This window comes from Diceros bicornis, chromosome 5 (assembly GCF_020826845.1).
Source record: "Diceros bicornis minor isolate mBicDic1 chromosome 5, mDicBic1.mat.cur, whole genome shotgun sequence".
Lineage (NCBI taxonomy): Eukaryota > Metazoa > Chordata > Mammalia > Perissodactyla > Rhinocerotidae > Diceros > Diceros bicornis.
Genome location: NC_080744.1, coordinates 73172704 through 73200482, shown reverse-complemented (window position 1 = coordinate 73200482; position 27779 = coordinate 73172704). Strand labels below are relative to the sequence as shown.

Below are 27779 nucleotides of genomic sequence, written 5' to 3'. Positions count from 1 at the left end.
TGGTTTCAGCAAACTGCATGTTTGCTGAATGTTTGCTTACATGTTTCAGCAAACATGTAAGATCATTCCCACTGCGTTCACAAGGATTTGCATTTCCCGTTGCCTTGACAGACTTCTCATCTCCACCCAGTTCCCAGCTCTGTTGCAAGAAGGCCTCAGTGTCCCTAAGGGTCAGGCTCCTGCTTTTCCTGCCAGCGCTTCCAGGGTGAAGACAGGCTGGAACTCAGCACTTTGTCCGAGTGGGGAAGAAAATCTCACCCACTCGTTACCCTTCATGTCTCAGCTTTGATTAAAAACAAATTCCAGGAAGTGAATTGAGTAGGACTTGGGTGTTCTTTGAGCTGCCTGTAAATCAACTACCGAGAGAATGTTTTGTTAAATTAGTTTGTTATATTAATTGTTTTCGATTCTTGTTATGCAACAAGTGTCATGTGTGGAGGTGTGACAGGCAGCAGCTGAGTGTGGACTCAATCCCCCACGTCACTCTTTCCCACTGTATAACCCTGGGCAAGTTGCTCAAATTCTCTGAGCCTCAGTGTTCTCATCCTTAAACTGAGGCTAATACCAGCTCGCATTCCAGAGAGCTAAGGGAGGATTGGATAAAATAATGTCCCACAAGAGGCTTAACACAGTGTAAGTCTGCCACCCAAACTTACTCATTGGCTTGCAGCTAGCTTTACTATTTTGCAGTACCATGAGTACTCTGAAGAACAGTTATTTTAACTCGATTTGTACACTGCATGACATTGGGACACTACTGGGGTGGCAGTAAATAAGCTGTTCACACAATCCAACCATTGAGCACAACTGGTAAAGATGAGAACCACTTTTGGAAACCAAGAGTGGCCCGAGCAGCCCGGCCTGATACCTGCGGAAGGTGTGCAGCCTGCGGGCCAGCAGGTGCTCCAGCGCCAGCACCTTCCCCAGGAGCAGGCCCCGCACCGCCGTCTCCTCGCGGCTGGCTGGGCTGATGCGCTGCGCAGTCAGGCGCCAGACATGGATCTCGTGCTTCAGTTCTGCAGGAAAGGAAAGATGAGGCTTGAGTCTCCCGCAAACCCAGATGTCAGCGGACACTCTACTCCCCTCACTGCCTTCCAAGAATAGGAAACACACCTGATGCCACAAAGACAACCAAGGGCCAAACCAAAGCAGTGGCTTCTTAGCATTCACATTATTGTAATGGAACCAGGAAAAAAAGCTGACTTTTAAAAATTACCATGGACATGAAGAAACGCAATTTCAACTCTTTGAGTGAAGAATAAATTCTTGAATAGACATATCAAAGCTAGTACCCAATAACCTTTTCCCCTCCCAGGAGATTACTTCTTACAGCCAGCAGTTCAGGTCTCTCTTTCAGCCCAAATCCAGACATTGTCCAATCTTTGAAACAGATCTAGTAAACACCAGAAATACAAGTGTAGTTCTCAGTAGGTGATGCTTAGGGCTCCCCGATAGGGCATTTGGTAAGAGCATAAGGTGGGGAAAGCCCTCCCTCCTGACTAGGCCTCCCAAGTTGAGTTTGTGTCTGTGAAAGGGCACAGGTGAGACAGACATAGACAACTTTATGAAATGCTGAAATTAATATAATGGGGTAAATTTTCACCTATCAATGAATTAAGACACCTTCTGATACAGACGAGTAGAGAGAAATGAATTGTCAATTCATCAGCTTCTAAAATACTAACATCTTTTATGAAAATTTACATTTAACCTCTATTTTACCATTAAAGACACTATATAACTTTCTCAAAATATCCACTAAAATAATATAAGGAAGCACCGTATTTTCATGAATCACCTCTTATGTGCAACACACCATGCCACATATCACAAATATTCAAGATGAAATTAAAGGACAGAACCCTTTCAAGCAAGACTAGAACACTTGACAACTAGCTCAGGGTGGAGGCAAGGCAGCCAATTATCCAAAGACCTGTGAGGTAGCATGCACATGCGGGTTCAATGACAAACAAAACACCACCTTTTAGGCTCCCTCTATTCAGTACACAAGTGTTGATCACCTACTACGTGGCAGACCTACTGTAAACTCTGAGAAAACGAATATGAGCTTGGCAGAGAGACGCAGACTGTAAATGAAGCAAGTCAAGACTCAGAAGAGAGAACTGCAGAGTATAGAGGCACACAAACCATCTCAGTTAACACGTGGTTTCTCTAAAGAGCCACCCTTACAAAGATGAAAACTCTTTAGAACTAAGATGCTTAATGTGTTTTCATCCACTACATAGTGATACTTTGTAGCTTGGGTATAATTCAAAAGCCTCTTCAGAGAAACAGATCCATAATTTCCTTTTGGAAAGTCTCACACCTCATTAGACATGCTATGAGGTTATGATAATATAAAAAGGAGGAGCAGGAGGAGGAGGATAGAAACGAATGAACTAGCCTTCTGACATGCTGAGCACGAAAACGCCACGCTGGGACAGGAAACAGGAGAAGAGGTTGTGCAGTGGCTTCAGCAAAGGTTCAGACGGCGCCAGTATTTCATCCAGTGCTCTGAACCTCATTACGTACAAGACATCCCTGTACGTTCCAAGCCCGTCCATAAAGTACTCGAGACTCTCCAGCCATTCCTTCAAAGCATTCTGGTGATGGACACTTTCTCAAGCAGCTGACCAAATTTGAAGGAGTACACAGGAGTGTGGCTTGGCTCCAGGGCCGGCCCATGGCAGCAGACTTGAGTCCTCTCCACGTCTGTGTTTGGAGAAACAGTGACTGGGAGCCACTGCCGGGTCTGTGAGGCTGGCCTTCCGGGTCCCCTGGGCTCCTTTCTGCAGGTGTCCTCTCCAGAGGCAGCCTCAGCCCCTTCATGCACACCCAGAGCCTAGGTGCCTTCTAACCCATCAAATCAAACAGGGCCAGCTGCTCTGCCCAGTTCAATCCATGCATTAATACTCAAGTAGTACACTTTTGTTTTCCTAACTGTGGAATGAAATACATCATCGACTATGAGGGCATTTAGTTGAGAGAGATTTTTCCCAGGAGAAGGAAGCTCATTGCCTGCACCCAGAACTCCGTTTACCCAAGCCCATTCACTCCTCACTTCCCGGGCTTCCTCTGCATCTCCTCCGCCATTTCCCCCACCCTGTCTCCTCTGCTAAGCTCTAAGCCCATGGTCGCACTGGGCTACTTGCTATTGCCCTCTGAACCTTGTGCTGCAATTCACAGATCAACATTTCACCTTCCCCCACAAAACTCTCTCTCCCCTTACATTCCTAGTTTTTATATGACATCATTAATCTTCCAGGTATAAGAGCCTGAAATGTCATTTTGGTCTCACCATTGTCATTCTCCTCTATATTTCTGCATTAACATTATTGGACACGTAACAGGTGTCAGACACCATGCTAGATGTTAAAGGAGAAAAATAAAGTGATAAGTTACAGGACAAGTCTCCAACAACTAGAAAGAAATATAAGATATATCATAAACAAACATGAGCTAGGGAAGTATTGGGCCACAAGAGCAGTTCAGGATATGCTGGTGTGGTTCTTGCAGGGTCCACTTCTTCCTGTCTGAGGTCACCAACTTGTGCAGGTCTCATCTCCTCACACTTGCCGATTCTGATTGCTCCTCACTAACCTTTGAGTGGAGTCACTTCCTACCAATCCATCCCTGGTTAATCATAAAACACTGTTGCCCTATCATCTGTCTATATCACAATTATTATCACCAGGGAGGTTATGGAGAGCTCCACCACAGTCTCCATAGACTAGCTGATGATAAAACATTCTGAACACCTCTAACTGGTTGATATGGGTTGAATCGTGTCCCCCCAACAATTCATGTGTTGAAGTTCTGACCCCCAGTACCTCAGAATGTGACCTTATTTGAAAATAGGATCATTGCAGGCGTAATTAGTTAAGGTAAGGTTATTAAGGTGCCCCCAAATCCAAGATGACTGGTGTCCTTATAGACAGAGGAAAGGTGGACACAGACACACACACAGAGACTGACATGTGAACATGAATATGGCCATCTAAAAGCCAAGAGAGACATGAAACAGATCCTTCCTCACAGCCAACTAACCCTGGAGGCACCTTGATTTTGGACTTCCAACTTCCAGAACTGTGAGGAAATAGATTTCTGTTGTTTAAGCCACCCAGTCTGTAGTATTTTGTTACAGCAGCCTGAGCAAAGTAACACACTAGTCAATGACAAAAGTGGATCAAGGCATCTCGTTGCCAGAAATATTTCTTTTTTTTAAAAAAAAAAAAAAAAAGTAAACATTGATTCAATTTTTCTTCAAAATATAGAAGTAATGGGATCACTTGTAGTTGTTCCCTTCCTTATAAAGCTGTAAGAGGACAACAGCATCTGGGACTCTTTTTCTCAAGGAAGGCACATGTTCTGCTCTGTAGACCACCAGGGATGAGGAATTACCAATGCTATCAAGAAAACAGAGTCCTCTTCCAAATGAAGTAAACTATGCTACATGGCAGGAAGCTTTCACGGCCCTGCTGCCAGAAGGACTTTTCCATTTGGCCCCTAGCACCTGTACCCCCATCCTCCCTTCCCTGCTGCCTCCCTACGCTGGGCTCACCCCCCACAGCTCAGGGCCTGTTTGGTGGGGCCCATGCCGACGCCTGTTCCCAGTGAGCAGCTGGAACAGCAGGCAGTGTGGCCACTTGTCCTGCACTTATGTTGCCTTTACTCAGGGGTAGGCCAGCAACAAATATTGCCTAAAATAGAAATTTCTGCTTATCATCTGCTTTCTCTGGTAGAGGTGGGTGACTAAATCGTACTAGGAACAAGCTTGTTTTGTATAGATGACTCTTGAGAAGGTATATAAGACAATGTTTTCCTAACTAGAACAAAAATAGTCAAATTCTGAATACAAAAGTCACATGTAAAAGAAAGGCAGATCTTCCTTGTACAGATACTATCTGATGAGCAGGAGGGCTGGCAAGAACAAGCTTAGATCCCCAGCTATTCATCTGGAAATGGGATTTGCTTATCTTACTAAAGAAAACTCGAAGTCTTATACAACACGAGGACAGAGGAATAAGACAGGATGAGAGAGCTAAACATACAATCCATGAGCTCTGTGAGGACACCCATGAACCACATCAGCTGAAACCACAGAGGACGAAATGCACCCTCACACTGTGCTCCTGTCACCCAGATACACTGTTACCCAGGCAACCTACACAGTGTCCTACACAAGGCCTTGCCAAGGAGAGGCTGCTTGTTTCCCAAATAATCTATTGCTTCCAATATGTCCTGATCAGTAATGTTCTCAATAAAACACCTACTAAGATTTTTAAGTGGGGAAAATGCAAAGCCAGAAGATGCCCAAGAGCCCTCTTCCTGCTAGCTGGTGCCCCACCCCTGTGCTGGATTATGTTGCCATTTTTGTAATCACACTTAATCTCAAACTACAACACAGTAGAAAACCACAGTCTGTATGCTATGCCATTTGTATTGTATACATGTGATGTTGTCATGATGTCATGACATGTGAGCTGTATACAGCGGCCATTGCTTCCCACATTTCACTCTACGAAAAACTAAAGAGGCATAGGGTTTTAAAGCCCCTGAAAGCACACTGTGTACCAAGAAGCAGACAGGGACATACCAAGCGGGCAGCATCCCAATCACCAACACTTCTCTGATGCTCTACATGTGATAAAACATCCTGCCTTTTTGTGGCAACTTCCCTTGGGAAAAAATAACACTGTGTAGTAACCTCTGAGGCCATATGAGGAGGTGCTTACACTCACCGACAATCTCACTGGGTTCCTTGTTATAAAGCTTTTTGTTCCAGTAAAGGAGTCTCAGGAGCGGAAAGGAGAACAGGAGAACGAAGCAAATACCAACGAACATGTGTGCTGTGAATCCTGCGAAGTCCAAGCCCTAGAGATAGGAAAGGAGCCATGAAACGACAGACAAGCCTCTCCTCTGCACAGGTGCAGCCCCCACTCAGGGATCCCCCCACGTCAGGAATCCATGGAGGGCTGAGTGCTGAGCCCAAGCAGGGGTGGCCAGCCTTAGCTCAAGGACCATGGAGCCCAGCACAAAGCCCATGGGAGAGCAGCTGCTCTTCTCCACGACTCTGAAAATGTCCAAGGTTTGTTTCCTTCATGTCAAAAAACCAATTCTTACTTAAGTGACAAGCAACCTTAGGAGGAAACAAAAACAAAAACAGGCCATCACATCTAATCCCAACCTTGGCTGAGTATATCTTCACCAGTGGACTCATGCATTCCCCCAGAATGAAAAACAAAAAAAAAAAACTGAGGGGGCAAAACATAAAACTATGTGCCAATTATTCGCCCATTTCAAGGTAAATTGGATTTTTTAAATATTTCACATAAGCCCCTGCCATCAATTTGAAAGAGCATCCTCATGCTTGGAGAGCACAGCCCTCTGCAGGGGGTCCAGTGGCCATCAGGACTGTGGCTGCCCAGAGTGTCCTGACTGGCCTCAAGGGTCCCAAGCAGCAGCCCTCTCCTCCTCACACTTCCTTTGCCATGGTCAGCTGCTGGGGATGTTGTTTGGGCAAAATTTGTTGTTGGGCAAAATTCCCACTAGGTTAATATGTCAGGGAATAAGTCAGCAGCATCATTGGTTGGTTTTGTTCTTTCATTAACTTTGTGCTTATACCTTCAGTATGACAGATGAGGCTGCTGTCTGCATGAAGCTGGCCATGAGAACCAGCTTCTCACTGGTGAGAACTCCACGTCTTTTCTGTAGTGTTCGTGGACCACTGGTGCCACAAAAGGAGGTCAGAGGTCCAATGACAAAGTACAGGCGTGCGGGGAACCCCAAGGCATGAGGGACCAGGGGGGTAAAGCAGGAGTGGTTGCACAGAACATGGGCAGTCTGGCTCTGCACTGGAGGCTAGGGGGGCGGGGGGCACTCATATGGGTGGCGAGAGGCTAGGTCCCAGGGCACATTAGCGAGGATCTCAAGAGATGTGCCCAAGAAGGGAGTTAGGAAGATCACCTTCCAAAAGCCTGAGTTGGAAGGAGTGATTTCAACTATATTAATTGTTGTTTATTAAAATTTAACTTATTTGTCCCCCTCACTTACAGAAAAGATCTGAAACCACTTATAACATTGCTAAAGATACAGCACAACTAGAAGCCATTATCAACAAATTGTGTCAAAATTTAGGCTTGCAAGTGTACAATGATCTGAAATTCTTAATCTCCTGCAGTTATCTGCACATCCAGTGAAAACAGCATTATGAACTACAGATGGAGCTATAGGAGCTTATTCATATATAGATAGCAAAGAGACCTACAGAGAGGAGGGACTCACGGAATGTTTTTAATGGCCATATAAGAACTACTTTTGTGTAGTTCTTTAACCAGGATATTACCTTGGACTTTGTGTTTATCTATAGAAATCACGCCCCAGATATCTGGTTTAAAAAAGATCCACATAGGCCAGCCCAGTGGTGTAGTGGTTAAGTGCACGTGCTCCGCTTCAGTGACCCGGGGTTTGCAGGTTCGGATCCCGGGCACGCACCAAGGCACCACTTGTCAAGCCATGCTGTGGCAGTGTCCCATATAAAGTAGAGGAAGATGGGCACAGATGTCAGCCCAGGGCCAGTCTTCCTCGGCAAAAAGAGGAGGATTGGCATCGGAAGTTAGCTCAGGACTGATCTTCCTCACAAAAAAAAAAAAAAAGGTCCATGATACTTTTAGGGGCCCCTTAAAAATCTCTTAATTTCTTCCAAAATCAGAAACAAAGAAAGAATTTTTGAGTCAAAGAAAATGGTTTAAAATATAATAATAATGTATTTGTCTTTACACCAACTCAGTCATGAAATGTAATTATTTTTTTTGGAGGAAGGAGCCCACAAAGGCAGAGGTGCTTGTATCCTGAGTAATTCTGGGTTCCTCTGGAACACAATCACTATAAAGTTTTCTCCCATTAGAAATGATGGGGCAATTGAAGAAAAAAGTGAGGAGTAGATTAAAGAAAGTAAAGGACTAACTGGGTCCTGGAAGTGCCCCACAGCAAAATAACACAGCAGTGAGTGGGAGTATTTGGTTGCTACTAGAGTTGTAATGGGTGAATTTATCAAGTAAGACAATGCAGAATGGAAAAAGTCAAGCTGAAAATTTTAAGAAACAGTACAGGCAGATGCAATGTACAGTGGGATGCGAATATTTTCACTAAGCTTATTCGGTGCATGTATCTGGTCCTCCCTGCTGCTGTTACACCTCTCTACAATTTCCTAAGCTCCTCTCTTTAATGTTTTACGTAAGAAAACCACTCACTATTACACTTACATCAAAACAGTGCTTAAATGCAGCCCTGTCTTGCAAGATGCTGGTTCTGTTTCACCCCCCTAAGTCTTGTTTTTTACTGTTTTGGTTTTGGCTCCACTGAGCCACTTTCTTCTTAATTTCTCACAATGTCCTCATTTGATAGACTAAGGGGTCAAATGTTGAGGCATATAAAACAATCAAGGAGGATCCCCCAGAATCAGATTAGAACATTCACAGCGGCATAGACTACACATATTTAAGGGTGATCCAGCTGAGGAACTCCTGGCCTACCAATATCATTTTCTAGGGACAAGGCTTTCAGGGTAGCTCTGTGACAAGCTAAAACAGTCGATTGGGTTGCAGTAGGGTGATCAAAGCCAAAATGGCTTTTTGAATTCTTGAGTGAAAAACTCAAAGAAATTCTTATTAAGTGTTTAGCTGTATCTATTGCATGTTTTAGTAAATATCACAGTGTAATTTGAGGTTAGAATCACGTCTGGAGACGCAGTAAGAAGAGGACCCAGCGCTGCAGGAGTGGGTGTGATGACAGACAGGAGGGATCGCTGTGGAACACCCTACATGTGAGGTACCAGCGAGCATGTAGGAGAGGTGACCACATACGCGGAGCTGAGGGTGTAACAACCTCTGGCAGAGACACAAAGGTGGGCGAGCCCAGCATGCAGGGCACACAGCAAGCCACGGAGCGCATGAGCTCCGCTACAGAATGCTGCCCCAAGAGGAAAAAGGGTCAAAAAACCACAACCCTCAGGCCCACAGATATTGAAGAAGTGTGCGGAAGCAGACCAGAGAGGCAGAGCAGGAACCAGCAGGGAGTGACACAAAGTTGTCAGCTGATGAAGTGGAGGAAAAACGGTGATGGAGGAGCAGTGGAAGAATGTCCCAGTATGCACAGTGGTCAGGGACACGGTGGCACAGCCGTGAGGAATGTCCCAGCACGCACAGCGCGTGCGGCACCGTGGGAAAGCCACGAGGAACATCCCAGCATGCTCAGCGCGTGGGGCGCGGTGGGAAAGGCCAGAGGAATGTCCCAGCACACACAACTTTTGGGGCACGATGGGAAATGCCTTCCTCTGACCTGTGAGATGCCATTCAGAAGCACAGGGGACAGAGCTCCCCTTGAGATTTTTCAAGCTTAAAAGATAGTTGAATGGTTGTGTTCGTCACTGGTGAGTCTCCCCGCAACAGGCATAAAGGAGCAAATGGAACCAGCAAAAGAGGACTGTATCCCCATCAGCCTGTTGGGAGATGAAAGGACAACGCGTGGTTGCACGTGGGATCCTACAGCGCTGCAGACTTATGCCCACCCCGGGAAGGGCTGGGGTGGGGGAGTAAGTGATTGTCCACGTAGTGGACCCTGGAGGTCTTCCCCACCTACCTATTAAGTACTGGAAATTCGTCCAACAGAGAGCCATCTCAAGAGGCCTGGGAGGCTGTGGAAAGGATAAGTCGGAAGAACCTGCCTCACAACTTCCTGTAACTTCTGCCTAACCCTCAGACACAGAATGTGGAGGATTTTTCAGACGTGACTTCTTTACTGTTTCAAAGTCTAGTACTGGTTTTTTATTACTCGTCTGAATTACACACTGAGTATTAATTTTCTTCCTGAATATTTAAAAAATTAATTTCACAATTAATATTTATTTTATAATCTGTTTTCTTCCTATTTCATTTCATTGATGAACAATCACATAATGCAGAATAAATGTGTCCATCATATGATGCAAATGTGTGGCTGTGCTGTCATTACTGATAATGAGGCTTTATAAATTAATCTCTGCTGAAGACACTATTCCTGGAACCATGAGTTCATTTGTGTCTCCATACAAATAAGTGTTCCCTTATCTCGGAACAACTATAAAATGAATTAAAACCACTCTTGCTTATTCACAGAAAGCCATTCATTAGATACCTTTTCTATGAAATACACTTTAATCCAAAAATTCATGGAAAGTCATTAAGTGGCAGACAGGGAATACTATCATCAATAAAACAAAGACAGCCCTAAGGCCACATCCCCAGAAGACGTCACTTTCGCACAAAGTTATGTGAGGAGCCTAGAATATAGAAAACCATTAATCTTTGTATATTGATCTTGTATCTACACTTCCCAAATTGACTTATTATTTCTAGGAGCTTTTCGTAGACTCCTTCAGATTTTCTACATGGACAGTTATGTCATCTGCAAATAAAGACTGGTTTAATTCTTCCTTTCTGATACGTTTGCCTTGTATTTCTTTTTTGGCCTTATTGTTCCAGCTAGAGCCTCCAGTAAAATGTTGCACTGAAGTGGTGAGAACAGACATCCTTGTCTTGTTTCTGATCTAAGGGAGGAAAGCATTCAGTTTTTCACATATAAGTAGGCTTTTCATAGATGCTATTTATCAGACTGATGAAGTTCTTTTCTTTTCCTAGTTTATTGAGAAATTTTATCAGCAATGGATGATGGATTTTCCCAAATTTTTATTCTGCACCTAGTGAGATGATCATGTGGATTTTCTCAGTTTGTTAGTAAATTGAGTTGGTTGATTTTTCAAATATTATACCAATCTTCCATTCCTAGGATAAATTCCACTTGGTTATGATGTATTATCCATTTTATATATTGTTGACTTGGATTAGCTTATTAAAAAAAACTACATTTACATCTATGTTCTTAAGAAATATTTGTCAATAGTTTTCTTATACCAGGTTTGTCTAGTTTAGGTATCAGGGCCTCATAGAATGAGTTGTGAAGTATTCTCTCCTCTTCAACTTACTGTAAAGCTTTGTGTAGAATTGGTATTATAGCATCATTTCTTCTTTAAATATTTGATAGAATTCACCAAAGAAGCCATCTTAGCCTGTTTTTTGTTTGTTTTTTTGTTTGTTTTCTTCATTGGGGGAAGGTTTTTAACTACAGATTCAATTTCTTTAATAGATATGGGGCCACTAGTTCTTCTTGAGGGAGGTTTGGTAGAGCGTGTCTTTCAAGGAAATTGTCCATTTTATCTAAGTTGTCAAATTTATTGGCATAGAGTTGCCCATAACTATCCCTAACAAGGTCTTTAATGTCTCTATGCGCTGTAGTGATGTAACCTCTCTTATTCCTGATACTGGTCATTTGTGTCTTCTCTCTTATTTCCCAAACTCATGAGTTTGGCCAGAGGTTTATCAGTATTATTGATCTTGTCAAAGAACCAGCTTTTACTTACATTGATTTTCTCTATTTTTTTTTCTGTCCTCCATTCTGGTCTGTGTAATTTTCTTTCTTCTGCTTACTTTTAATTTGCTTTTCTCTTTCTAGCTGAGGTCATTGATTTCAGACATTTCTTCTTTTCTAACATTGGTATTTAGTGGTATAAATTTCCCTGTAAATAATGCTTTAGAGCAAGGACCAACAAACTACACTCGCAGGCAGGAATACAGCCATGCCCATTCTTTTTTGTGTTGTCTGTGGCTGCTTACACGCTGAGTTGAGTAAGTGCAACAGAGACCATGTGGTCCACATGCCTATATATACTAACTAGATGGCCTTTCAGAAACAGTTTGCTGACTCCTGCTTTAGAAGAATCCCACAAATTTTCATATGTTCTGTTTTCATTATAATTCAATTCAAAATACTTTGTGATTTCAACTTCAGTTTCTTCTTAGACTCTTGGATTATTTATAAATGTGTTATTTAGTTTCCAGATATTTGGGGGTTTTCCAAATATCTTTGTTATTAATTTCTAATTTAATTCAACTGTGGTAATTCAACAGAGAACATATTTGTGTTAAATTTATTAAGTTTTTTTATAGCCCAGAATATGGTCTATTTTGGTCAGTGTTTCGTATACACTTTGAAAGAATACAGACACTGCTGGTGTTGAGTGGAATTTTCTACAAATGTCAATTAAATCAAGTTAGTTAATAATAATCATGAAGTTTTATATATCCTTGCTCATTTTCTGTCTGTCCTATCAATTATTGCAAGAGGTGTACTGAAACCTCCAGCTATAATAGAGAATTTTTCTATTGCTCTTTGCAGTTTTCCAGTTTCATGTATTTTGAAGCTCTGTCATTAGTTGCATAAATGTTTAGAATTGCTGTGTCCTCTTTATGAATTTACCCCTTTATCATTTTATGAAATGTCTTTTTTTTTATCATGTTAATATTCTTTGCTCTGCACTCTACTTTGTCAGATATTAATATAGCTATGCCAGCTTTCTTCTGATGAGTCTTTTGCCAGGCCTTTACTTTTAACCCATCTGTGTCTTTATATTTTAAGTGTGTGTGTAAGCAGCATATAGTTGAATTGTGCTTGTTTGTTCAATCTGACAATTCCTGCTTTTTAATTATTCCTGTTAGATATTTAGTATATTTATATTTTATGTTGATTGTTCATATAGTTAGGTTTAAGCCTTGCAATTTGCTTTATATTTATCCCATCTGTTCTTTTCCTCATTTTCCCTCTTTTTCTGCATTCCACTGCATTAAATGAATATTATTTATGATTCCATTTTATACTCTTTGTTGACTTATTAGCTGTTATTCTGTTTTTTCTTTCAGTGGTTGCCTTAGAGTTTATAGTACATATTTTTAACTTGTCACTGACTATTTTGATGTATTATACCAATATGGTATAATTGGTGATGTTATGCTAATATACATATAGTGTAAGAACCTTACATTAGTGTACTTTAATTTCTCCTTTTCCAGCCTTTATGTTATTGTCATACGTCCTACTTATACATACCTTATAAATGCCTTATTGCATTATTTTTGTTTAATTATCTCTTAAAGTGATTTAAATAATAAAAAAAAATGTATATCAACTTACCCATGTAGTTATCACTTCCAGTACTCTTCATTCCTTTGTGGAGATCCATGTTTCCATTAGTGACATTTTCCTTCTGCCTTAAGGATTTCCCTTAATATGTCTTACCACATGGGTCTGCTATTTATGAATTCTTTTAGCTTTCATATATAAGAAGTCTATTTTTTGTATATAAGAAAAATATTTTTTCACTGGGTATAGTATTCTAAGTTGACAGTTTTTTCTTTCAGTACTTTAAAAATGTTGCTCCACTATCTTCTCACTTGCATTGTTTCTAAAGAGAAATGTTGTCATCCTTATCTTTGTTCCTTTGTATGTAACATGCCTTTTGGGGGGGGCAGTTTTAAAGATTATCTCTTTATCATTGTTTTTGAACAATTTGATTATGACGTGGCTTAGTGTAGTTTTCTTCATGTTTCTTGTGCTCTGACTTCATTGAACTTCTTGAATCTGTGGATTTATATCATTCATAAAATTTGAAATTTTAGACCATTTTTTCTTCAAATGTCTTTTTCTGTTCCTCTCTCTCCTTTGGAGACTAGAACTACATATATATTAGGCCTTTGAAGTTTTCTCTTAGCTCACCTTTTTTTTTTTTTTTTTAGCTTTTCATTACTTGTTATTATCTTTTCACACTGGTTTATTTTGGATCTCTGTCTTAAAGTTCACTAATCTTTTCTTCTGCAATTCCTAATTTGCCAGTAATCCTAAGCAGAGTATTGTTATCTCAGACATAGTTTTCATCTCAAGAAGTTTGATTTGGGCCTTTTTGATATCTTTCATGTTTCTGCTAATTTAATGAACATATGGATGGAACACAGTTCTAATAACAGTTTTAATGTCCTTGTCTGTGAATTCTAACACCTGTATCTATTCTGTGTTGGTTTCAAATGGTTCATATTCTCCTTGTCTTAGGTCATATTTTCTTGCTTCTTTGCATGCCTGGTAATCTTTGATTAGACGCCAGACATTGAATTTTACCCTGTGTCTTGTTGGATATTTTTTTATTCCTGTAAATACTCTTGAGGCTTGTTCTCAGATGCAGTTAAACTACTTAGAAACAGTTTAATTATTTCAGGTCTTGATTTTAATATTTATTAGATAGAACCAGAGCAGTGTTCAGTCCAGAGCCAATTACTCACCAATACAAAGCAACCCTTTGAGTACTCTACTCAATGCCCCATGAATTAAAAGGTTCCTAGTCTTGCTGGCAGGAACAGACATTGTTCCTGGTCCTGTCTTTGTTAAACACTCTTCCCTCTCATCTTTTTGGGTTGTTCTTCCCCTGGCCTTGGGTAGCTTCCCTCTACAGATCTCTGGGGTTCTCTCTCTGTGCAGCTCTCTCCTCTCTAGTAGTCTGTCTTGCAAATTCTAGATACTTTGGTCTCTCCAGACTCTCAGTTCTATCCCCCATTCAAGGAGTCTGATGGGTTCTCTCTCCCTGCACTGCATCCTGGAAACTCAAGGCGGTGAGCTGGGGCATCATGGGGCTCACCTCATTTGTATCCCATCTCTCAGGGATCACTGTCCTTTTATTGACTAATGTCCAATATCTTGGTTATCATTGTTTTGGTGCATTTTTGGTTTTTGGTTTATTTTCTTTGTGGCTGTCTCAAGCAAGAGGGTAAATCCAGTCCCTGTTACTCCATCTTGGCCAGAGCAGAAGATGTGCTATCTTTTTTTATCCATGTATATCCACATACAAACATTCTGGTAGACTATATGCACCAAAATATTAAGAGTATTTATCTCTGGGTGGTGGGATTATGACAGTTTTATTTGTGTATCTGTGTTTGTGTGATTTCTAGTTTTTTACAATAAATGTATCATTGTAGGATAAAAATAATAAAACAATATTTTTCTTTAAAAATAGCTCTCTCTAGTGTATGAGGCCCAACCTGGGTGATACCCAAGACAGCTCACAGGGCTCTGCCACCTTCTGATGTGCTCTAGGGTGACATGATTGTGGCCATACTCCTCAGCTCATGCAGTAAGACTGGTGAAGTGTTGTCGGGCTGTTTCCCAGGGTAACCAGGGAGTATTGAAGTTTAGCTAAAGCATCTAAGTTATACCCCGAATCTCTAGAACATGGTGGGCTCACAAAATGGCCATCAACACCTTAGAATCATGAATGCTCAAAGGCTTAAATATTTTTATGTAAGACAGCACACACACACACACACAGTGATACACTCATGGACCCATATAAGTAAACATATCATCTACAATAAATGACATCAATTTGGAAGCATTTTTACTGATACTTCAGAAAAGAGATACTGAGAAAATTCTAATGACCAAAGAATGATAAATTAAAATTATATAGTTCTAATTTTAACTCTTTAAGATATGTAAAATACTATACACTCTCTTTAATACTTTGTCTTTATTTTAGTGTACAAAGAAATTATATATTAATATTTATGAGCTTTAAAAAAATTCATAAAGACCTTCATTTTCTGACCGTTTTTAAAAAAATTCTTAAGTTCTTCAAGAGTGAATTTATCCACCACGGTTGAAAAGTGAGAGGAGACAGATCGTTTTATTCTTGAATATTACTTGGAAGAAACCTCAGTTCCCATTAATATTGTATACTATGACTAAGTAGATATGTTATCCAAACATTTCCTTAAAAATTTATCAGAATGAGAATGAAATCAGTTCAGATCACTTAACTCTACATTGGAGGATCAGTCATCTAACCTCCCACTCTCAAGATAACCAGTAGCACTTACTATGAAAGGGTGACATAGAGGGGGTTGATTTCTAATAAAGGAGTCCACGTTGTGTAGGATGCTAAGTGGGCAAGTAAGTTGAGGTCTATATTTATTGGCAGAAACCCTGTTATGCTGGTACATACCATCTTCCTCAACTCCTGGTTGGAAACAATGATGACATTTGGTGGGTCCCCAATGGCAGTGGCAGCTCCTCCAATGTTTGTGAAGATCACTTCTGCAATCAGGACTTGTCTTGGATCAAGGTTGAGCACCTCACATAATCTGTCACGAATGGAGGAAAATGAAAGTAGTGCCACTATTAATATTATGAGAGTCCCGTTTGCAACCTAAATACTTTTAAAGCACTTGCTTGTACGAGGGAGGCAAACACACACACACATCAGTGAGAAGAGCAATGCTGGGGAACAGACAATGGCAACAACACTACAGAGCTACAGGCCACAGCTGACTCTCAGAATTATATTTCTCCAAAATTTAACCCACAACCCATCTGAACCATCGGTGTGAAAATGTACCCCCGCTACACCCCCTGCAGGTCTGGAGGGGGCACAGTCTGCTGTGTGCAGGCCCCCACTGGAGGACAGGCCCTGGCACACATGAGTGGGCACTGGCCATCAGACCTCTCCAAGTCAGGGATGGGGCCAGAGCAGAAAGCACCACCGCCCAGTGGTTCACACAAAGCTCACACAAAACCTAGCCCCTTACCTACCTTCCCTTTCTTGGATGCTTAGGCCCTAAGCTGTCCCCTTGGCCCTTCCCTTCAACTACTACCCATGGACTTCCTTAGAGAAGGAGCACGCACTCTACAACAGTGGTTCTCCATCTTGGTTGCACACTAGATTTGTCCGGGAACCTTTAAAAGTCCCGCTGCCTAGCCCATGACAGACCAATCCCTGGGAGTGGGCCCAGGCAGCAGCATTCTACAGCTCCCCAAGTAGGTCCAGGGAGCACCCAGTTGAGAAACATTTCTCTAAGGAAAGTTTAGGAAACACATCATGACATCTTCCACACCTGCCCATGTGCATTGCCCACTGCCATACAGAAACCAGGCATTGTGTCTCCAGGCTGACAGGAGGCCCTGCTGCACTCTTGGGTCCTTCCCACCGCCTCCTAGCTCAGAGAGCAGCCAGCAGCTCCTTTGAGGGGGACTGGCCTCCTGAGCTGTGTGGAAGCTGAGGGGGAGCAGTGTCTGGGGACCAGGGACAGGAGGGAGTCCACAAAAGACGATCAGACCTCAGTCAGCAGCAGCAGCAGGTCTCAGCTGAGGAAGCTCTCAGAATCTGTTTCTAGCAAGAAAATAACTAATGTGTGCTAATCAACACCACCAGACCATGCACAGAGATGGCACCCAAACTAAACGGGCCTCGCTGTTCAACTCTAAGGACTAATGCCACTCAATCCAGACAAAGGCAGAAGAATGCAGTTAAGCTTATAAAGTCATGAATAATATGGTAATATAAACAGTGAATCCCAGCACACTAACAATTGAGTCTTGAGAGAAGCAATTTTTAGACTAATAAATGGAATTGCTACTCTCACATAAAATTACAAAGCCAGTTCCCGGAAGAGTGAGGATATAAACAAATCCCAGCAAGGTTGAGACAACCCTCAGTTGTCTGGGCTGTACAAGGATACCAGGAATACAGATGCCCAGCACTCCTCAGCCCTGGAAACTTGCTCTCAGTGGGCTGCCATCAGAGAGCAGGATGATGTGCTGGCATCTGGCACATGTGGGTAGTACTATGGTTTTCAAACCAGTGTCAGCAGCAGAATTGCACTGGTTGGAGGAGGGTGGGGCATGGCCTACCTCTTGCCCCCTGAGGTGTCCCAGGGGCAGGGTTTGGTACCTGCCATTAGTAGTGTATGTTACTGTTTACAGCACCCTTCAAACATGTTCACTCCATTCTTCATTTACCCTCAGAAGAACCCTGGCACTAGGAGGTGCTATGCCCCTCTGCACAGGAAGGCTGAGTCCAGCATCCCTCACCCCAAATCCCTGTCTGCACACGGGGCATGACAATGCAGCCAAGTTTGCAGGAGCCTGGGCAAGAGACAGACTTGCAACACTGCAGGCTGCATTGGGGACGGGTGGGCACTGCCTTGCTCCTCTCCACCCTTCCTCCTCCTCTCCCTACCCCACACTCCAACTCACTCCTCCTCTGAGAGTCTCCACTCTTCAAATGCCAAAGGCATCACTCAGAATTAATCCTGAGCCCTGGAAGTAGTCTGTTGCTGGTAACTTGGAACTTGCCCTGTGTCTCTGGCCTCCTGTTCAAGCGAGTCTCTTATCTCGGGGAATCCTCAAAACACTAACTCAGGTTAATCTTTGATGGTACAGCCCAGATCAGTGCAGCTGAAATGACTTTTCTGAGACCCCTCACTACCCCCTGAACCCCCAAGGGGGCACCTGTCTCCGCTCAATCTCCCCAGGCCCAGCCGAGCACCAGCCGTGATAGGGCCAAGCAGGGGAGGACCAGGATATGCTGGGGAATCATCTCTAAAATAAAGAAAATAAAGTATGGATGCAAATGTAGGTCCATGGCATTGGAAGGGGCCTGCACAAGGACCAGGCCTGAGGCTCAGTCTTCAAGATTCCAGACAAACTTTAGTCTGTGGTGTTCGGTAAATACTGAACGAATGAAGTGGATGGAATTAAAAGAAATGGAACTGAATAAAATTGAATATCTCTTTCCCAGACTTACCCCACAAAGCCTGCCCAAGCTGGTCCCGTGACTCTCCAAGCCTCCCACAGGAGAGGAGCCCGGCAAGAGTGAGATGGCTGCCCCACGTTCCCCACCACCCGGCAAGAGCTCTCACTCCACCATGCCTGTGATCAGCCCAGCGGCCCGAGTGCAGGGGGAGAGACGGTGCCTAATATCTGTCCCCGCAGGACAGTCAGCCTGAGTCTTTTGACTCCTGCGGGCATTTCTGCAGCCGCTGCTGCCACAGCCATGCACGCAGAGCACCAGTGCCGGCGAGCGCGCTGGCTGGACGTGGGTGCACGAGAGGAAGGGAAGGGGCGGGCACGCCGCTGTGAGCCTGGCCTGACACCCATGAGGGGCACTCTGCATACCTTATGGTCACGGGAGTGAAGAGGAGTGATGTGGTGACATTGTCCAGGAAAGCAGAAAGGATGGCAGCAATGAGACACAGCATGATGATCATGGCCCACACTTTCCCCCGGGACAGTCGGTACGCCTGGAACGCACACACATAGGAAGGAGCAGCCAGGATCAGCAGGGTCAAAAGATAGATGCGACTTTTCATTAGGGACTCTAAGAGCTAGGGGTCCGAACAAACACTGCATGGTAGATTAAAACTTAGACCCACGGATTTCTAAGTCTGCTGAGATACGGTAGTGATGGCCATACCTGGACATTCTAAATCTAGCTTGGCCTACATTCCTTCCCTCTGATCCTCCTTCACAGTGCCCTGTGATGGTTCATTTGTCACAGGTGATGGCCCTCTATCCCTTTGACATCATCCAGTATTTTACAATCTCCTTTTGGTTAGACAGCCTGGGCTGTGACTTTGGGATCCATATGACTCTAGAACCTGCTGATCTTTGGGAATCTAAGAAATACTTTTAGTACCAAGGTATTGGGAGGAAGAGGCTAGATATTTACCTGGAAGGTGTAAGATGGTGCACAAAGATGGCAAAAATCATAGCATGGTTCTATCATTCAGAGTTTGCAAAGGGCTTTGTTGAGCAAATAATTTTTTAAAAGAAGTTTTCAATTCTAAAAAAAAAAAAAATCAAGCACAGCACTAGCCTTTGCATTAGCAGGGCACGGCAAGATCTCCTCTCCCCAACCCTGAGTGAAGGACCAGTGCAAATCGTGGCAGTCAGAACCTGCTGGTGGATCCCCCAGGGTTCCAGTTATAAAAGTGGATGTTTATATGTTCAATGTTTAGAAAGTAATCATTGAAATTATTTCACCAAAAAGCAATCAGAAGCTGATGACTTGAAATATTTAGATATTCTAAAATGCAAAACAGTTTTTGATGTGTAGCTCTTACCTGCCAATTTAAATAAGGTTACACAAACATTCAAGTCAAGAGCTCTTTTCCTGATCTCCTTCTTCAGTTGTATATTGAGAAGATGAAAGTGTTGCTCAGAGCCACCTCATTTAGCATAGCAATTGTACCCAGCCTTGCAGCACTGATTTTGAAAAGGAGGATGGAATTTTAAAATATTTGCTTTAAATGGTAGTTTTATTCACTAAATATGTAATAGAAAATAAATATGTCAATTAATACGTAACTATTAAATGCCACATCAAACCTACCTTTACAGCACAATAATCAAAAAATCCAGTTTCTGAAAATATGGCTACTAAGATCATCTGTGGGGAAAAGAGAAAAAGGAGACAAGAAGAATCTTTTAGCAGAGCACATTCCTGAAATGATGTCAGAGGCATCAGTTACAAATCTGAGCTCTGGCCTCGGCAGGAAAACTATCACAGCATCCAGCTTCTGCTCTCTTGCTGAGCGTAGTCCACTTAGAAGCTCCCTGAATGAATCTCTTGCTAGTAGGTTTGCATCTCTATTTTTGTCCAGGGATCTGTGTCCAAGGTACATTATCATTCCACCTAATCTTTACAACATCACGTGTTATTATTCCCCTCTGTTTCATAGGCCAGCAAACTGGGAGGCACTGAGGGGAGGTGACCTGCTCACAGTCACAAAGCTAAAAGCAGGGAAGGAAATGAACTAGAACCTGGTCATCTGCACCTAAACGTCCACACAAGCAAAACTAAATGTTTTAAGATTTTAAAACTGGGCTAAATTTCGTTTCCTAACATAATTAAACAGATTTTTGTTATCAATTTGATCAAGACATGCAAATAAGAGCAATTATATTGAAATGATGATTCTCTGGGTTCTGTATGAACCCAGAAAGCGTACTCACTTGGGTTTCTTTCTAATGATGACATTGAGATGGTGTTGATAACCTTCCTATATAGTAACAAAAAGTAACGTCCTGTTTATTCCAAATCAAATCAACCATACATTACAACCAGCCTGAACTTTCTGGAAGATTCTCTTTTCCACCTCCTAAGATGGGAATGTACCATATGCTGAACTCGGAGTGAGAAGATGCAGGTTCAAATACTGATTCTGCCACTTGGAGTAGTTCAATGTTGAGCAGAAAAATTTTTTAATCCTCTGTACTTCAGTTTTCTTACCTTATGTCTGAACGTTTTGCTCCTTGTAAGGTTGTTGCTAAAATTCAATACAATTATGTAAATTAAAGTATTTGGAAAATAGTAGGCCCAATATCATCTTTCAAATAAACTGTACAAAACAAAAATGTCCAAAAGTTATTTTAGACTCAATACAAATATTTACCTTGTCTAGAGGGACCATTGATGTTCATCCTAACCTAAACAACCACTGTGGGGCACCAATGGGAGCTTCACATGAACATGAATGGGCAGGTCCTGTGTGGCTTTCCATTATCGTGAGGAAGCTGTTTCACATGTTGGCTGCCAGAACCATGCAAGAGAGACTGGAACTCAAGGATTGGGGTGAGTTGCCCCATGTGTGGCTGACTGCCATAAAATAGAATGGAAAATGTAGGAGCCTAGTTATATAGACTCTCTTTGCACCCCCAAAGTTCTAGAATCATAGAACCTTGCTGAACTGATTTCAACTGAGGGAAAAAAATTACACCATTTGTTATGGGCTGAATTGTGCTCCCCCTCCAAATTCATACGTTGAAGTCCTAACCTCCAGTACCTCAGAACGTGACTGTATCAAGGAGGTAATTGAGTAAAAGTGAGGTCATAAAGTCGGCCCTAATCCAATCTGACTGGTGTCCTTATAAAAAGAGGTGATCGGGACACAAACATACACAGAGGGACGACCACATGAAGACATAGGGAGAAGACAGCCATCTACACACCAAGGAGGGAAGCCTCAGGAGAAACGAACCCTGCCTGTACCTTGATCTTGGACTTCCAGTTTCCAGAACTGTGAGAAAATAAATGTCTGTTGTTTAAGCCACCCAGACTGTGGCTTAAACAGACTAATACACCATTTATTTAATTAAAAAAAAATTTTATGAGACATAAGGTATGCCTTTCTTCTTTCTTCCAGATGCCCAAACCCTGTATGCTTTTCAGGACTCAACACAAATATTAATTCCCCTATGAAGCCTGAGTTCAGAGCATTGACCTGCCTCCCCACACTCCACTCACAGAGAAAGCAGTGCTAGTTTAGGTCACACTGATGCCTAGAGCAGCAGGGCCCTCCGTTATGACTGTGAGCCTGAGGAGGAATTAGATGTTAGCATGGAAAATGAGGCTACATGGTGACCTTTACACAGAGTGGGTCTTCTAGCCCAGAGAGGGAAAGCCCTACTTCAAACCATTCAGCTGTTGTGGGGTCTGTTCCAGAACGCATGAGCTATTCCCACTCTTATCAAATTCCACTCATTCTAGTTAAATTGGTTTATGACTCATGTCCCACACTAGCCCACTTGTGTGTCTTAAAGTTCTTTTCCTACAAGTCGACTTGGTGATACTCTTCACAGCATGCGGCAGAATGGCCACTTGACAATGTCTGATAAATCAGCAAACACGCTATTACTTAGGGACAGTTTCTTCCTTTATCCTTATAATTAAAGGTTTTCCAATCACTGAAACTTACGTCGTTCATTTATTTGGGATATTCCATTTTATATTTTAAGGGCAGTAACTCAAGAAATTTGCTCAATTTTCTAAATGGCAATATTATTTCACTATCAGACAGGCCTTAGACAAATTCTCCAGACCACTATTCATACACAGGAGACATTAGCTAGACCTGCACTAACACTTTTCAATCAAGCCCTAACTGTCAAGTTGCATGGTATCTTTAATATAATGAAGGATTATCAGCAACAGCAGCAAAAGAGAAGGTCCTGGGTTACAGCAGGCTTGGAGCCCTGTCCCGCTGGGAGGACTGTAATTACCATGCCAAACAGCAAGGCCAGGGTCTCAAAATCAATCCACTCCACCACATGGGTCAGGCTGGGTCTCTGCAATCAAAGCACAGGTTTGCCAATTAGTCCTGGGCATCGTTCCCCTGGTGATAAGCTGTAAAAATGTGCTGCCCTTTACAGCAAACCCACTTATTGGGCCCAAGTCAAAAATCACACCATTTACTTGCCTGTGAAATCAGATTATATCATTGCTGAAAAATACTCATGACCCAAGGCATCGTAACACCAAGCCTATGCATTTAGTAACAAGAAAAATTTCATAAACCCTGTCCTGGCAACTCTGTGAAAAACTATCACCTGAATTGCAGGATTGGCCCTTGAGGTGAGTGGAGTCCACATATGCCTTTCTCAGTGTCAGGGTATGAGGCCAGGATGATGATAATTGAAGGATACATTTGTCCTACTTGCCATCTGTCCACCCAGTCTCACTTCATCTTCTAATAACCCTGAAGAGTAGGCAAGGCCGGGGTCACGGGGAATTGGGAGCACGGAGTGTAACGTGAGGGCACTGTGAGAGTCTGGTTGTTGGGAAAGGACTGCACGGTAGCCTGGGGAGCTTCCCACAGCAGGCGCCTTCCATGTGCCACGTTAATGATTTTTAAAATGAAATAACTACTATTATACTACTCCTTATTAATTAATAAAGATAACAGTGGTTTATGTATAACTTTTAGGATTCTGGAACATTTTCCCTTTAGGGTTAGCATTTGTTTATACCAATTCTAGCCAAGAAAAAGAAAAAAACAATAAATAACTAACTGAACACAGCCCCCACATAGTTTTTTAAGCCAGCTATTATTCTTTGGTTGACTGGCCTCTACTAGCAGTTTTCAGAACAACCCAATAGAATTCTATAGAGCTGTTTTCAAATCCAGTTCTGTGTGTTGCCACCTTGCTCAGTTCTAGCATTGCCCCTCAAATAACTCCAGGCCTCTATCTCCAGTGGGGACTCGGCCTCCTTTGCTTCCCTATGTTCATTCCCATGTTCCTGCCAGATGAGCCACACTCAGGCTCTGATGGGATGCCATCACCCCCCAAACATGCATCTTCAGGACATGTCCTGTCTCATGTCCTCCATGTCTGCAGGACAGAACCCCAAGCTCATCATCTCTCACGTCTCTGCTCCATCCAGGATGGCCTCCTCTAGTTCCCAAGGGCTGACAGTACCCAGAAGCAGCTCTAACACGGCTCAGCTACATGGGTCTGGGCAAATGTGTGACCACGATGAGCCTTTCCTCAGCTACAATGGAGAATAACATCACTGGGATATATACGTGTGTGTGTGTGTATGTGTGTGTGTGTGTGTGTGTGTGTATGATAAAGTCAAATGAAAAATACTTATCAATACCATAAAGTTTGTTAGTTCATGCCTCTAGCATGGTTCCTGGGAGAAAATGTAATAGTATATAAAAGAGTGAAAATCACCAGATAGCACCTAATCCTTGGACTGCCTTTGAGTCTGACATTGTATCAAGTGGTAGCCAATGATCCAAAATGTTACAACTTACGTCGCCAATCACAGCCAGCACTGCTAATGCCACGAGGGAACCCAACATGGCTGCCAGTGTTCTGTGAACAATCTAAAAAGAAATGTAGGAAATTATTACATTCCAGTCCACAGGGGTTTACAACACACAAAAGCCTATGTTGATATAAATATGTGTCAATATCAGCCATTCTATACCATATCTATTAAGACAATAAATAAATCACAAGTCTTGCTCTTTCAGAGACTGGACACTCCAGAGACACACACAACCACCACCAGTCTCCCTTCTAAAGAAAGCTGCTTTCAGTTTGTAAATAATTAGATGACCTGAAGTAGAAGGCTGGATAAAGTATGTTCTATAAAGAGGCCTGCAGTAAACTGTCATTAATTATTTACCATACAATCCCTAGCCAATTGGACCATTAGTTCCATAACATAAAAGGCAAGGATGTGGAGAAATTAGAACTCCCCAACATTGCTGGTGGGAATGTAAAATGGTGCAATCACTGTGGAAAACAGTTTGGCAGTTCTTTAAAAGTTAAACATAAATTTACCATATGACCCAGCAATTCCACTCCTAGGAAGCCACCCAAGAGAAATGAAAACATATGTTCTGTCAAATTAATTAAATGAGGCCATTAGACTCAGGAGGCTCTAATGCCTTAGCAGCCTATGTAAGCAAACTGAAACCTAAGACTGTCAATGCCTCAAGGTTAAGAAATCAAAACCTAAGGACCACCAATCACAAACAGCCAAATGCTTTTCCTAAATAAGGCAAATGCTTAAGCTGTAGTCAGTTGAATAATTTCCTTGCTTTGCTTCTGCATTTTCGCTGCAGAAGTCTTGCCCCAGCTCCTATGGGTGGAGCACTCCTAACCACTTCTTGTTTGGTGCTGCCCAATTCAAATTCATTTTGGCTCAAACTCTTAAAAGTTAACATGCTCCAGTTTATCTTTTAACAGTCCAGGTAAAGCATGAATGTTCACAGCAAATTATTCAAAATAGGCAAAGACCAGAAACATTCCAAATGTCCCTCTACGGTGGATAATGGATAAACAAAATATAGTACATGCTACAACATGGGACCACTGGTACGTGCTAGGTACTGGATGGACCCAACACACATTGTGCTAAGTGAAAGAAGTCAGACACAAAAGACCATATACTGTATCATTCCATTTATATGAACTGTCCAGAAAGGTAAATTTACAGACAGAAAGAAGATCATGGTTGCCTAAGGCTGAGGGTAGCAATACGGATTGATTGCAACTGGGCCCCAGGGACCCTCATGGGGTGATGGAACATTCTAAAACTGTACTGTGGTCACGGTTGCTGCTATGGTCTGAATGTTTGTGTCCTCCCAAAATTCATATGTTGAAATCCTAACACCTAAGATGATGGTATTAGGAGGTGGGGCCTTTGGGAGCTGGTTAGGTCATGAGGGTGGAGCCCTCAGGAAGGGGATTAGTGCCCTTATAAAAGAGCCTCCAGAGAGATCCCTCACCCCTTCCACTGTGTGAGGATACAACGAGGAGTCTGCGGCCTGGAAGAGGGCCCTCACCGGACCAGGCTGGCATCTGGGACTCCCAGCCTCCAGAACTGTGGGAAACAAAGTTCTGTTCTAGCAGCCTGAACAGACTAAAATAGGTACTAAGTTAGGTCCCTGGGGTCCCTGGACATGGCAGGGAGCCCCTCTGCCCACCAGTCAGGACTCCCCAGCTGAGTACCAACTCATCCCCTCGCATGTAACATGAGCCCTGGAGGAGGCCAGCGCCCCCAAAATGGGATTCAGGCTTCTTCCTACTCACATAACAGTCAAGGTGCCAGGCAACTGTGGTCAGGGAACAGCTTGGAAACTCAAACCAGCAATGCCCCTCACAGAGCTCATGACCAACCTGGGGGCCAGGTAAACGCAGCTGCCCTGTATTTTATCTGACGTGTTCCCACTGCAGGGTCCCTCATGCACTGTGTAACCCAAGGAGTAGGTATATTTACAAACACATATATTTTCTTTTTAGAAATTGTCCATATAGCACTGAGTTAATTTTCTGTCCTGGCTTATATTACACAGAATCATAGATCTTTTTTTTTTTTTTTTTTGAGGAAGATCAGCCTTGAGCTAACATCCATGCTAATCCTCCTCTTTTTGCTGAGGAAGACCGGCTCTGAGCTAACATCTATTGCCAATCCTCCTCCTTTTTTTTTCCCCCAAAGCCCCAGTACATAGCTGTATGTGATAGTTGCACATCCTTCTAGTTGCTGTATGTGGGACATGGCCTCAGCTTGGCTGGAGAAGTGGTGCGTTGGTGCACGCCCGGGATCCGAACCTGGGCCGCCAGTAGCGGAGCATGCACACTTAACCGCTAGGCCATGGGGCTGACCCAGAATCATAGATCTTAAAGCTGAAAGGCACCTCAAGAAGTCATCTGGTGCAGTCCTCAAGCATATAAAACATGTTAACTCTGATTGCAGGACTTAAACAAGATCCCACAGCTGTGGGCTATGAACATGTGGCCGTGCCCAGGTTAGCCCCATCACCAAGTGATCCTTTGTTGCCTGGGAAGACAGCTTAGATTTCTCGCCAAAAAGGAAAAATAAGGATAATTGTACCCCTGAAATTTCAGTGCCAAGTTCCTAAGGTACGAATTCCTATTGCATATTGCAAACATTTCTTCTCAGAAACTATAAAGCTTAGCTACAGCAGTAAAACAGGGAACATGTGAGTTAACTCTTTCAGCTTTGCAGAACCACAACAGCCAGCCACATTTCCACGAGCCATTTGGAGAATTAGGATGTTACCAAAAACCATATATCCTAAAGGTTGAAATGGAGATTAGAAGGACACGTTCTGTTTGAAGCTTCCCAAAACTTCCTTGGGACATTCTTCCAAAATGACTACTCTCTGGCAACACACGATCAAATGGATGGTTTTCCCAGTACAGGATGAAAATCCCACATTGGGCATGTCTGTTTCCTTTTTCCCAACTCTAAAAGAAGCCAGGTGCGACAGGTGGTCTCAGCTGTTCCTGCGCCCTCCCCATCCTATCCCCCTGCCTCAGAGGACAGACAGCACCCCAGGGTCACTCTGGTATCGAAACACCAACATGGTCCAGCTGGGGCAAGGTCTTCACTGTTCTGCCCTCAAAGATGCACAAATGCACCCATGCTGGGGACTTTTGTTTGACAATATACAGCCACATGCCAAACTGTGAGACTAAGGTGGAAACACAACACATGTGCTTGAAAAGAAAGTGGGTTTGTTGATTTCCATATGAAGTGTCCGTGATGCTCAGAGCTCAAAAGCAGCAATGGGACCCACTCCAGGGAGGTGGCAGTGAGGAGGGGCTCAATCATTCCAACCAGCCCCACCTCTCAGGCACGACCCCCTCCTATTCTGTACACAGGAGACTCTGGGCAGGAGGAAAAGCCAAGAGGGCAGCACCTGGCATGAGGGAAGTGTGGGAAGAACGAACAGAGACCCTCCTCGTCAGGCCTGGCTGAGCTC

At 43.0% G+C, this 27779-nt stretch overlaps 1 protein-coding gene across 2 annotated transcripts in view; it reads right to left on the bottom strand.

Annotated features, from left to right (window-relative positions):
* The window catches only part of OCA2 (OCA2 melanosomal transmembrane protein), a 341967-nt gene that overhangs the window by 205937 nt on the left and 108251 nt on the right, over positions 1 to 27779 (bottom strand). Inside the window, exons 10-16 of one of the 2 annotated variants that reach the window (XM_058542240.1) lie at positions 24294 to 24365; positions 22756 to 22821; positions 20087 to 20143; positions 18871 to 18995; positions 15920 to 16058; positions 5742 to 5874; positions 869 to 1016 (exon numbers count right to left, since the gene is read on the bottom strand). In XM_058542240.1, coding sequence (XP_058398223.1) covers positions 869 to 1016; positions 5742 to 5874; positions 15920 to 16058; positions 18871 to 18995; positions 20087 to 20143; positions 22756 to 22821; positions 24294 to 24365 — 740 coding nt within the window. The remainder of the gene's footprint in view (positions 1 to 868; positions 1017 to 5741; positions 5875 to 15919; positions 16059 to 18870; positions 18996 to 20086; positions 20144 to 22755; positions 22822 to 24293; positions 24366 to 27779) is intronic. The other variant, XM_058542242.1, reaches the window with a different exon arrangement.